The 13,022-nt window shown below is 37.9% G+C and overlaps 1 protein-coding gene across 5 annotated transcripts in view; it reads right to left on the bottom strand.

Moving 5' to 3' along the window:
- Window positions 1-13,022, bottom strand: part of CACNB2 (calcium voltage-gated channel auxiliary subunit beta 2) — a 265,080-nt gene that overhangs the window by 13,821 nt on the left and 238,237 nt on the right. For all 5 annotated transcript variants that reach the window (XR_009957564.1, XM_062569046.1, XM_062569047.1 and 2 more), the window contains 2 exons: window positions 1,265-1,416; window positions 527-622 (listed from right to left, as the gene is read on the bottom strand). Coding sequence is in view for 4 of the 5 variants with exons in the window: in XM_062569046.1 (XP_062425030.1) it covers window positions 527-622; window positions 1,265-1,416 (248 nt within the window). In the remaining variant the exon portion in view is untranslated. The remainder of the gene's footprint in view (window positions 1-526; window positions 623-1,264; window positions 1,417-13,022) is intronic.

Here is a 13,022-nt window from a genome sequence, read left to right on the forward strand (position 1 = left end):
CTCCACCTACTAGGTGGAAGTTGAGAGAATTTGCATAATTGCACATCAACAGAAGAACTACCCTGCAGCTCAGCTGCACAGTATCCCACAGCTCTTTGCCAAAGCTGTGACTGCAAGTGCCAGCAGTCATCAGCTACGATGACACATGACATAGAGGAACTACTAAACCCACCTGCCTTACCCTAGACTTCTGGAGAAAAAGCAGTCAGTCACACAGTTCATTTTTAAACCAATATCTCGGAAAGAATTATCATGTAAAACAATTCCTCGGTTTGTTCAAGCAATGAGTGTACATGCTAATTACCGTGTTTCTGAAAAGGAGTGCTTCTTACCCGAACCCTTTGTTCATCACCCAGAGACCTCAGGAGGGGGTTTGCAAAAAAGCAATAGTGAAATATGGCCAGAAGGGGGCAAACATTCCTAAAAATTACATAATTAACCTCTTGAAAAGAAAGGAAGGATCAGCACCTTTAAACAGGAATCAGCAGCTTTCAAGTGAACAAGACATAAATTAACAGTAACTCACTGGAGGACACTGTGCCAGTTTATCAGCTGCCACCATCTGAACATTAAGGTGTTTGGCCTGAGATTTCCCTCGAGATTTTATTAACCTCTGTAAAACCTGTGGAAAATGAGACATTTAGAAAAGCGAAAAAAGAAGGCAGACAGAAAGAAGTGAAGTAACAGGTTCGACCATTCTCCCAGTCAGTTCAACAAGATTTCAGAGTCAGCGGACTGTGAGCTGGGTCAGCCTCAATGCGCCGCTATAACCACTTACAAGTGTTTTGTTACTGAACAAAACGGCAGGGTTTTTTGATGTCTAGCATCCAAATTACAAAACTAAACACTAACTGTTCAAGTTTACTGGTCATTTTGATATTCATTATGTGAATGCTCTTCCGTTGTTTTTGTATTGCTTGCCTAGATGGTAAAACCCTGAAGAGTCTTCTACAGAACAGTTAGCAAAGCGTCAGTAATTATTTATATGATTAATGCTAAAGAGTAGGAGAACACACAGTACAATCCCAAATAAAACAACCATTTGAGCTACACCCATTCCCAAAGGGGTTTTGGTAATCCCATGGCTGTTACTTTTTGAATAATATTTCACCACCCAAAGAGAAGTAAGAATAAAATAAAACTTTTTGAGATTTCATTTTAACAAAATGAGAACACACAATCACCTGTATTTAAGGTCCAGATTTTAAAAAGAAGGAAAAAAAGTCAACTGAAATGGCATAAATGTGAGTAAAACATTTTTTACCTTAGGAGAAGAAATCTTTACATATACTATAATGGGAGCCAAAGAGGTTTTGCTTAGTTGAGCTGGGTGATTAATGGTATCAGCATCAAGTACTACTAACTGCAGTGTCCTTGCTAGCTCAAAAATCCGCTCAATTTCACTTTGAACTTCAGCTGCAGATTAAGCAGAGAATTAGAGTTATGAAAATATTAAAAAGCCATTCACATTAGCAAACGTAGAAACGGCGGTAGGTTGGCGCAGCGCTCCGCAGACAGCCGAGGAGCGGGGCCGCGGCGCTACGCGCTCCCGGCCCCAGCGAAGGGACGCCTCGTCAGCAGCAGCAGCTCCGTGCCCGCACCGTGTCTCCTCCGACAGTGGTACCCCCTCCTGCTCTCACCTCCGCGCACAGAAATACTGTTAACACCTTCTCATACGACCCCAGGCTACGCTTGCAGGAAAAGAAGGGGTAACCAGTGTGTCTGCCAATCTATTAATTCCCCACAAGTAAGTAGTTTCAACTCATAGTTCAATTCTACTTAATAACCAAAATACTTAAATCAGAGTGTCTGAAATGGACAGCAAGATATACTGAGCTACATACGTTAGCTGAAGATCCTGTTTTTCCATTTGCTTCAAGTTGAATTAATCAAGCTCTGGAAAAAAAGACTTTCCTTCCTATACTGGCCTCAATATAGTATCACATTAAAAAAAAATGTTAAGTATGTGCAAAACCCTTATAAAACCAAATAAAACAATACTTTAAATAATACCATGGTGCCCTCACAACCCCTGGATTTCTGGAAAGGTGATTTTCCCATAGAAAGCTGCCTTGTCTTCTAATTACCCATACTCCCAGCTCCTCAGTAACCTGCCTGATGGGAATACAACATTTCTGAGGCAAATCTCTCCAAGACAGGAGATTGCTTTCATAAGTGATGTAGAAACAACCTTCATTCCCAGTTGAAACAAAACAAAATTTTTAAAAAGTGAAATTAATACTTGAAATGGAATGGCCTTTTCCTACTCAAATCTGGCTACAGCCCCATGTAACAAAGACACTACAGAAGTTGGCTGGTTTGTACAAGCCTACAAAAAAAGCTGCAATCTCAGACAAAATTGTAATTTATATATGCTTCTCTTTTATCTTTGTGCACCCTCCATGAGCAAAGATGAGATATCCAGCCAGTCCAAAACAAACATTAGAAGAAAATATATTCACAGATATTTAAATGTCTATATGTACCTATAGGTACCAAAGTGTACAATGTACTTAATTATTAGGGATTTGCTTGGAATTATACTATCATTTTTTTGTTTCATCTCTTGCAGCTGGTATAAGCATTATGTTTGCTGGAAAACACAGCCTACTTGACCTGGCTAGAGAGACAGCGTTTTCTACAGTGATGGCTCTTCAAAGATGGGTCTCCCTTTCAAGAGGTGTTAAGACATTGATCTATGTTACCTTAGAACAGCAACTGAATAAACCAGGACACATGATAAGGCTGCAAAATATCCGAGAGAGAAGTTAAGCACAGCACTCCAGCTGGTCTCCACTTAGCTTAAAGTCTTTTGGTCCAAATCAATAGGCAACTATTCAGATCATGCTATAAATGAAGCAGTATCTTTAAATGACCAACACAAAAATCTCTATATGATATTCTCTGTTGCAGGAGGTTGACGCTATTTCAGATCTATTAAAGAACATCTCAGTCCATTTGTAGTTATCTCTAATTTTAGCTGAGTACATGGCAATCAGTCTCTGACAGCAGAGAACAAGTTGAGATTTGCACAGCTTACTGGTAAAGAAAGCATCATTGCCTGCTTTTCTGCTTGCTGATAAAAGAACTGTGGCCCAGCTGCTGTCTGAATTAGGACCACATTTTTGAAGACAGGGCTTCTGATGGTTCTTGGCACATTCAAAGTTATATTTTCTGCAACTTCTCTGCACACAGATACTGATTGGAATTACTGAATACCATGGCCTCAGTGATTTAGCTAGGAGATATTCTATAGTCTATCCCTAATTTAAGCCCAAATGGACACTAGAATAAACAAATCAGAGATAATTTGTCATCATGTTGTAATGATGAGTTTGTAGACTGAAGACCTTCAGTCAATATAACAATATCAATTAAAATATAATTTTAAAATAAATTAAAATATTATTATAAAAATATAATTTTAAGACCATTCCAGTCTGCAAAAAAACCTTGTCCAAACCAAGTTTTATCAGCAAGACCGCTCTTTTGCCAGTATATCGTAATTTTGTCTGGCAAATCAATATTTCCTATAGCACTTTTGTAAGCACTTTTCTACCAGTACAGGATTCATCTTTGTAAAGTAAATTTCCTGCTACACTTTTTGAAACAAATTTTTTCTAAGGCAGAACACATCTCACCTGTGTTCTCTAGTGAAATAGACTTGGACAATAATTACAGGTAATTATGGTCCTGTGAACCAGTGGTTTCCACCTGAGTCCAGAGATGGAGAGAGAGTGTATCTTTTCCAGCAATTAAAGAGTGTTTATTTTGCTCAACACATCTGCTATCCAAAAACATAATAAAAGATAGGAGATAACTTCAAAAGTCAACACTGCCCAGTTAATGAACAAGTATGTTGTGCCTCTACCCCTCAAATCATAGACAGTTGAAAAAATGCTACAGAATCTGTCACAGAGGTCCTGATCTCCCATCCCTTAGAATACTACTACATCTTCTGGAAAGCCTGCATTTTCCTTGAGGCCTGCATTCTCCCTGTATCCTAATTTTTCATTATGCAGAAGACTGTCACAACTAAACAGCAGTATTGTCTCTTTTTAGATGGTAAAGGTTTTATGCTATCTCCTGCTACCGCTTCATTCTTGCATCTTTCTTCATGGACATCTCTCAAAAGCCAAAAGCTGTATCTGTAAAGATCCCTTCCCAACTAGATACTCAACACAAATTTTCTCTCAGACTTTTGGCCAAAGTAAGCAAAGAAGCCTACCTGTCTTGTGGGGATAGTAACACAAATGTCACTGGCAGCTAAAATAGGGAGCTGAAACCAAACATTGCGGATAATGACAGCGTGGTATCTTCAAAGCAGCACAGTAACAGGTTTGCTTCTGAATCTTCCCATCTCCAGGAATATCATTTATTTATAATACCATCTTTTTCTGATGTACTAAAGAGCCATAGCAGTGAGGATATAATGGTTAACTCCATAATTTGCTAGCCATAATGAGAGGCATAAATATAATTGGAGCTACTATGACAATCATCATGAAGCACTGGCAGCCCCACTACAATAGTCAAAACCAGAAATAAGCTATAAAATTTTCAAGTGAGCCTTATATTTTGCAAGGCAGTCTATACAATATTGCCTCTTTGGTCACCAGAAAAGTAATACATTTTAAAGGACAGGAGCACTCAGTTATTTATTCCAAGCAATTAGAAATCAACTCTAAGAAAAAAAGAGCCACAGATCTCCCAGCCAACTTTAACCACTGCACATTTACACTTTCTCCTATCTGTTAATTCCAAGTAACTCTACTGTACCCTGAAATGAACAGAAATTCAATGAAATGACATCAGCTCATGCCAGATGGCTTGTTCCATTATGGAGGCAGACAGTTTTTTTTTTTTTTTTTTTTGAACTAGTTGTTCAAATAAATTTCAAGGAAAAGCTTGAGTAAATCACACAGAGCAACCACGAGTCAATGGGGCATCCAACTTTACAGAGATGTGGCTACATTAGCACTATGCCTTAGGAATGCCCTAGGGAGATGGCAGTTTTGTGATGGGGATGTGATGCAAAATTACAGTGCTATTGTTCAAATTCTGGGCTGCAAAGGCCAGATCAGAAACCACAAAATATTGTTTATGCACAGCAAAATGTTTTGATTTTCGGCAGGGACGCTTAAGAAGTACACATCAGCTGGGAGTATAGTAACTGTATGACTTTGACATCCTATTTTATGTGGCCTCTCCGACTTGTCTTTGGTATCAGTGGCACTCCTTGTTAATCAAAACTGATTTTTAAATTACTACTTGAATTACAACAGCCACAGGGACAAAGCATTCTACTTTTTTAAACAGAGCTCCCGATGTTAGAGATGTGTAGTATTAACAGAACATACCTGTATCAGCATGTTTGCCTTACTAAAATGATTGGCAACATCTTGCACAAATAACTTTCCAACAAATAATTTTGCAAATAAAGGAAAAGAGACATTAGTAGACCTACATTTTTCTTATGTTATTTTTTTATGCAAGAATACTGACTTCAAAATAGTTTATCTTTAAATTCCATCAACATAATTAAAGGAAAAAAACAGAAATTTAAGGCAGCATCCAGAAATAGATATGTAAAAAACCAAAAATGCTGCCTCTCCCCAGTGCCTTAAAAGTGCATAGACAGTATTGCACTGAAAACACAGCATTTACTGAGAAATGATAAAGGTCATATGAGAGAATCAACTCAACAAAAAAGAAAAGAGAAAAAGAGGAGAAAAGGATGACTAGAGAGTTGTGCTCAAAACACCTCCTGATGAAGCAGCAAGTCACGAGCTGGACTGAGAGGAATCAGTCTCGGAGCAGAGAGGCAGGTGGCCTCTGCACTCCCCTTCACACTACCCGGCTAAAAGGTCCAGCAGCGGAGTGCGAGCAAGTAAGGGGGAATAAACTCTTTAACTTAGTACTCAGGCAATCAGCCACAAGGTACCTGCATTATATACTTAAAAAAATAAATAAATAAAAATCAAACAGCTAACATAAAAGTAGTTTTGTGAAAACAGCTGAATTTCCCCAGTCTCAACCAAACCCCTTAACCACTCGCCTGTTACATAAAAAGGGGGTGTGGGCGTGGGAGGATGATAATATTTTTCAGTGGAAGCGGCTGCATGCGTTACTCATGCCTAACAGATGGGGCTCCTGCGAGGTTTAAGGCAGAGTTTAGTCACCTGTCAGAAAGGAAAGGAGCTGCAGCAAGGCTGTATGTCCGGCTGCACAAGGCTGGCACTCTTCAGCATGCTGCAGGGTGAGATGCTGCAGCAATACTGGGTTTCTCTCCTTCTGTCTGCCCAAGGCTCATCCTGGATATAATTCAGACGACCTTGAACGCACGCACATCCAAATACTACTTAAAAACACAGTTTGATGTTTGGAAACCTCAACATAACCAAGATTTATCTATAACGGACTAACATTCTTGTGAAATGCAAGACTTACTATGTGAAAATATAAAACAGTGTAAAAATACTAGCAAGTGGACAGTGCTGCGGTGAATAGTGCATGAAAATATTTACTCCTTCCCTTATTTTCCTGGACTACCAAAATAACAGCACTATTGGAATGATAACTCCTATGCCAAGTTTAAACTGAAAGTAAATTTTACTGGCCTATGAACAGAGAAGCTTGGAATCAGTGGATTGCAGCAGAGAGATGCGCACAGTGGGGAGTCGCACTGAGACGACCGAGCGAGGCAGAGCTGCGGCTGCTCCAGACCCGGAGCCAGTGGGGCAGCGCACTCATTAAGTCCACTACACTCTGCAGCGGGCACTTGGGACAGCACCAGGCAAAGAACCAGGCTAACATCTCTACTGGTCAGGCACCAAACTGGTTTCTCTGCACAGTTCATAATGGACATTGCCACCTCAGGCTGGCACTGATTTGGATATTTCTGCATCACATCTCATTACCCAGTGCAAATGGGCTATAGGCTCTTACAGCTAGATTCCATACACAGACACTAAATAAGTGTTCCCTAGGTTTATTGTTTTACTCAGAACATACATATAAATATTCAGTCTTTCTCAAAAATAGGATCTGGAACCATTACATTATGGTTATTCAATCCCTCCTGCTGAGTGTGTGCCACTCAAAACATTTACATATTAACTGAGTGGGAGAGACACTGACTCTGTAGCCTGATGCTAGAGTGGGATGTAAAACACGTGGATTTCAGTCCCTTCTCCAGGGAGTGTTTAATTTGTATGCAAAGTGCACAAGACTCTGCAGCAGTGACTGACAACCCTCATGAAGGTGATCACTGCTTTGTCACAGGGATGGAAATTGTGAGTTCATACCTCTGTCAGCAGAGAACAGAAATGAACCCAGATTTCTTTGCATTCTGGCTGAACAATCTAAATTCTCAGTCCTGCACAAAATGTGGAAACAGACACCAACTTTCTTTTTTTTTTTTTTTAAATCAGTTCTGCGATCCTAGGAGAATGAAACATTGCTGGATCAATTCAGCCTACAAGTGTGAATAATTTTTAAAGAGAAGTAAACTCTGTTCTTGAGCAAACAGTTAACTACTAAAAAATATTTAGTGCACCTTTCCATGTATGTTGGTTAAGGTATATTCATCTGTGACTCTAAAAATCCTTTAAACACATTGCTATGTTGCTTTGTCTCTAACACACATTCATTTCAATATAGTTATCAATCATATGTCTTTCACTGCAGTACTATGAGAAAGTATAGTGAAATGCTCCTGAGAACTACACCTAATCTAAAGAAATTAAGAATCTGAGTTTTTCCATATGTCCTTTTGAAGCACTCAGGAAATTTCATTAACATACTTTGTCAATATCATACCAAAAAAGCACATGCAAGTTAGAATACTGGAATGGTAGTGCAGAACAAAAGTGCAGAAAGAACTACCTGGAGAATTCATTACTATAGAGACGCTGATCTTAGCAGCTAACAAAATCAGGCCTGGAGCAGAAGAATGAAAGAGCATTTTGAGATAGGTGAGGCTGATAATTTGCAACAGCTTCAGGATCTTCATGCTGCCTATGTCTAAAAAGAAACACAACCATATCCTCATGGGAACCCCAAAGCTCTTGGCTGCTAGGTTACAGCATTCTTCTGGTTCAAAGTAGCTTGAGGTTTACCAGATTACTTTACCAAACCCGAGGATTTAGTTCCTACAAGTGATAGTTCTAGACTTTTGTCCCAGCTATCTTGAAGGTGCATTATAAAGAGACAATTATGAACGTTCTTGTCAAATACAGCATCTATCTTCTTCTCGTTGAACTATATTAAAACTTGAGACTTTGGTATGGAAATATACTCTCAGTCAAATCCTAATTTCCTATTCCTATTCCATAGGCTCTTATAGGTAGCGAAGGATTCTTATGAGGTTCAGCTACCACTCCTTTAAGCTGATTTTTATTTTATGATCAGGGAAGTGTTTAGTTAAAACATATCATACACAACAACTGTCATTAAATTACCAAATATGGGGAAAACAGAATAACATTATCTTCTTCAGCAGAATTCTTTGATTAAATGTCTGTGTATGTATGTGTACACGCACACACAAACGACTGTTTCAATAGTTTCAAGCACTCTACTGGCTTTTCACTGAGATATCAAGAAAATAAAAATACAAGGCTGAAATTGGCACTGATAATCCATTACCATTTTCTCAAGCATTTATTTGAACATTTTCTAGGGCAAATTTCCAAAGGTAGGCACTTGATTGCACATGCAAATTGGGTGCATGTAATGCCTGACAGGCTACTACATATGCACATACAGTTAAGTATACAAAGCAGATAAACAGATTCACAGACATTTGACTGCAATCAATTTACTAAACACACAATGACATATTTTATATCAGCATTCACATGTTTGTGCTAGAATATGCAGATTTGAGGCACACACTTCAGAGATCTATGGTTGAAAATCTAATCTTTAGTATTTACTTGTCAATCTCAATGTTATATTTAGAATTATTTAAAAATAAATAAGCAGAAATGCAAGATTTTTAAAAAAAGCTTAGCAACACAGTACCGCATCGGTTTCTGTCTATCAATGAGCTAGTTACTAGAAAAACACAATGGTTTTGTGAGGTATAATAAAGCACTGAACACAAAACAGCAGGAAAAGTAATTTGCAAGCGTGTATACATACCCAAGACATCTGGACAGGGAGAGCATTAATGAAGCAAAGAATGGAAAAAGCCAAGACAATCAGGTTCTTGTACATGCAGCATGAGGTAAGGTTTTAACAAGTGTAACATACACAGAAACAAGAAAAAGGTTTGGGTCCTTGATAATTGACAAAGAAATGCAGCAAAAACACAAAGCTGGTTCAGCAGTTTCTACAAATGGCATGTGTGCATACAGAAATTTAACTAAGTCAATTGGGATTGATTTTCAGGTGAATGAGATTTAACCACATACTGTACCCTCTTGGAGAAAGAAGCCTTTTCTCAAAATTACAGATTTGTTTTAGACTGTTAAAAGAAACTATGAAGTCAATTGCCTTTTCCTTCAATTTAGTTCTAGCATCTCACATATTAAACATATAACAGTATTGACAAGCAAACATTTCCCTTTAACATACAGAACAAGCTTTCACATCAAAGAGGAATAAAACTGCACTGTCCTAGTAAATATTATCGAGCTAAGCACTGGTTTTACAAAATTCTTGGACACATTAATTTTACATTAGAATACTTAGAGAATCATGATTATTTAGCTGCTTCCACTGAGTCAGATCCTCAAGTCCATTTTACCTGATTCCTTTAAAAAAGTAATCTTTTAGTCTGTAGACATAGGTAGCATTAACTCCATTAAGACTGCCCTATAATCCTGCAAATCCAGTTCCTTACCCTAATTCCTGCTCCTGAGTGTCACATTGATTCATTTGTGTATGCTCCTTGAAATTAATTCTATTTTATTTATTAAATCAGTTCCCAATAACGACAACTCACTCAACTGTTCATTGTGGTATGCATGATTCTAAACAAACAATATGCACAATACTGTAAACCTATATTGGGTGATAAGGAATGAGTTGTTCTCAAATAGGGGGTTAATTCCTTCCAAGAGGAAAGTGTTCACTATAAATATATCAAGCTTATTAGCTTTGTACCATATTAACTCACTGATACATCACAGGCCACTTATTAAAATAATACTTATACAAAAAACAAGGGTATATTTTCAAAAGTCTACGAAACAGCCTTCTCTGCAGCAGGTACAACTGCTGCTTACAAAAGTGAGCATAATTTAAGCATAAATCAGTCACTTGTTTGTCGAGCTGTATGATGTACTACACAAATGTGGAAGGATAAAGCAATTACTTGTCACTGAACTTGGAAAGGTGGAGTGATCTGGATTAACATAAAGCCATTCTAGGGAGCTGTATTTACAAAAATAAAGAGCCACTTTTAAATTTCTTGCTGTGGCTGAATCTATTGTCAAAATCTACTATAATTTATAAACAGTTTTGGTTTTCCTAAAGCTGCATTTTGTCACAGAGTTATCCCACCAACATGTCTGTAACACAGTTTTGTGGCTCAAAGGTATGCCTGTAAACAAGCATTAGAACTTAAGCAGATTTAAAACAGTTTTGCTGTAAACTGAACATGTTTGTAGCAAACTGTTAAAAAAATGGCACCCAGAATGCAGTGCAGACAATTTTATCATTTCAAGAGGAAAATAATAGTAGTTTGTTCTTTATTAAAAGTATCATTTTTTGTTGATAAATACTATTCCTATACATCTAGACCAGATCTAAGTCATTGTAGATATATGGGACAAAAAGAAGCAACAGATTTAGTGTCGGCTGAATTCTGGCTTTCTTCGCACAATTTGGAGAAAAGGCCCCATTGCTCTTATTTTATAGATAAGAAAATTTCAGCATGGAAAAACTCATTTCCCAGGTCTACTCAGCAGATCTAAAGCAGATACTAGAAAGGAATTAAGGTAGCTTGGATCCCTACTCAATGATTTATCTATGTCTGAAACTTACATTAGAAAAAATATTTCTTGGTTGCCAAGCTAACATTTAGACATTAGGAAATGCCAAGGTACAATGATAGCTGTTGTAAATCAGATCTTTTGGGGTCTGTATTATGAGACACTATTCTCAGGAACACATAATAATATTATTTCTGTAGGTCTGCTGCTTCTATCAGTGTGTAACTCCATGCACTGTCAACTGGTAAGCAGATATTAAATCATTTGCTTTCTTCTCATTGTCAAATATGTATTTCATGGCTCATTTACAGCACATTGTTCCAAATCCCCTCTGAAAACAGAATGAATAAAATTGAATAAATTCTTTGTGGACTTTTTTTTTTTTTTTTTTTTTTTTTTTAATGGAACTCCTGTAACAGTGTTCTGTTCTTTCACTTTGAAATAACCCAGCTAGGTGAGAATGAAATTATTTTTATTTTCTGAATAGAAAATTGAATCACAAAGATAGTAATTACTAATTTAGTGTGTTAATTTTCAGAAATTTAGTGCCTGATTTTTAAGAGAAATTATCATAATAAAACTTAATTTCAGACTAGACAAATGAAAGCCACCCTGCAGGAAATTCTGGGTCCTGGGGATTCTGTTCCTTCCGAAATGGAATGGAACCTTGAAGCTTGTTTTAAAACTTAGTGTTATGACTCAGGACATTCCTGATGCTCCTATGTACTATCAGCACATAGTGTCGTACTGTCCTGAGAGAAGAGAAAAATTCTTTGAGATAGTTTGGGAGGAAAAAAGAAAATCTCCTCAGTTTAATGACTAGGCGACTCTAAAGTGAAAGAAATTCTGAGGAATGAAAACCCATAAGCCTGAAATTTGGCAAGGTATCCAACATTAGCTCCAATAGCCCATAAAGATCTGCACTTTCAAAATTAGTGCCTTATATGCAACACACTGACTTTGATGAACCATTATTTTTTGACATAAAATATGCATTCAGAACATTTATGTTCAGCATTTAATAGGTTCAAAGCCCAAAATCTCAGTTGCAGTCACAGTACTTAGTATGTCTACAAATTACGTGTGGGCCATGCAGAAAACTGCAAAGAAAATTTACCATTTTAAAAAGCCTGGTGTAAATAACCTGCATGGACAGCACTGAACCAAACCCCAACCGCAGGCAGCAGAGCAGGCACCACCTGCTCCGTGAGCTGCCGGTAGCGGCAGGGAGCTACCACTGCCCCGCCACGTGGTCTACAGGATACTTCTTTGTATAGGGAATCAACATTTGCTCATCCAAAAGAGGCAGATCAGCATTTAATATGTTTAAGATTGAAATTCAGTTCCCCTATTCCAGGGCTGGCAAAGCAGAAACTTGACTTTGAGCGTCCTACATCCCAAAGGTGTGCTTTAATTGGTGGGGCAGGAGCTCATTTGAGGGTGGAAGCTGGGTGAGGAGCAAGTTTTCTATCTTGGATCCCAGCAATCTCCTCAGTTAAAAATGATAGATTTACTGCCACAAAAAGTTTTCATCAAATCAATTCTTCTGCCAAAAAAAAAGGTTAAGTTGAAAATCTCACATTCTGCTTTTTTAAAAAAGGAAATTTCCTTTACCCCCCTGAAATCTCTTGCCTCAAACACTGTACGTTTTTTGTAGCAAGCAAAACAGCCAGTGACCTCTTTCACTGAGGAATTACAGCTGCCACTATGAGTAGGTCCATTTTTCAGAAAAAAACTGAGGCAGAGGACTGGTAGAAAAACCGTCTGCAAACATCTAATCCAAGTGAATCACAACATACATCAGCTGAGGTACTAACAAAATTGCACAGTTAACCTTTATTCTATTATTTCCTAACATTTATGTCGCACAACTTCAGTTTGTAATCCTAACAATAATCTCTTAGTGGCTCCTTCGTCAACTTATAAATATAGCAAATTGCTCACACAATCTGAACATAAGAAATTCACTTCACGGTGTGCTATTGCCTCTTACCTCTGCTACGTAAAGCCAAACAAGAACTCACAGCAGCAGCATGTTGTCGTCATCTTTGTGAGAACAGTGCTAGGAGATGACACCTA

Source organism: Rhea pennata, chromosome 2 (genome assembly GCF_028389875.1).
Source record: "Rhea pennata isolate bPtePen1 chromosome 2, bPtePen1.pri, whole genome shotgun sequence".
In the NCBI taxonomy this organism is placed as follows: domain Eukaryota; kingdom Metazoa; phylum Chordata; class Aves; order Rheiformes; family Rheidae; genus Rhea; species Rhea pennata.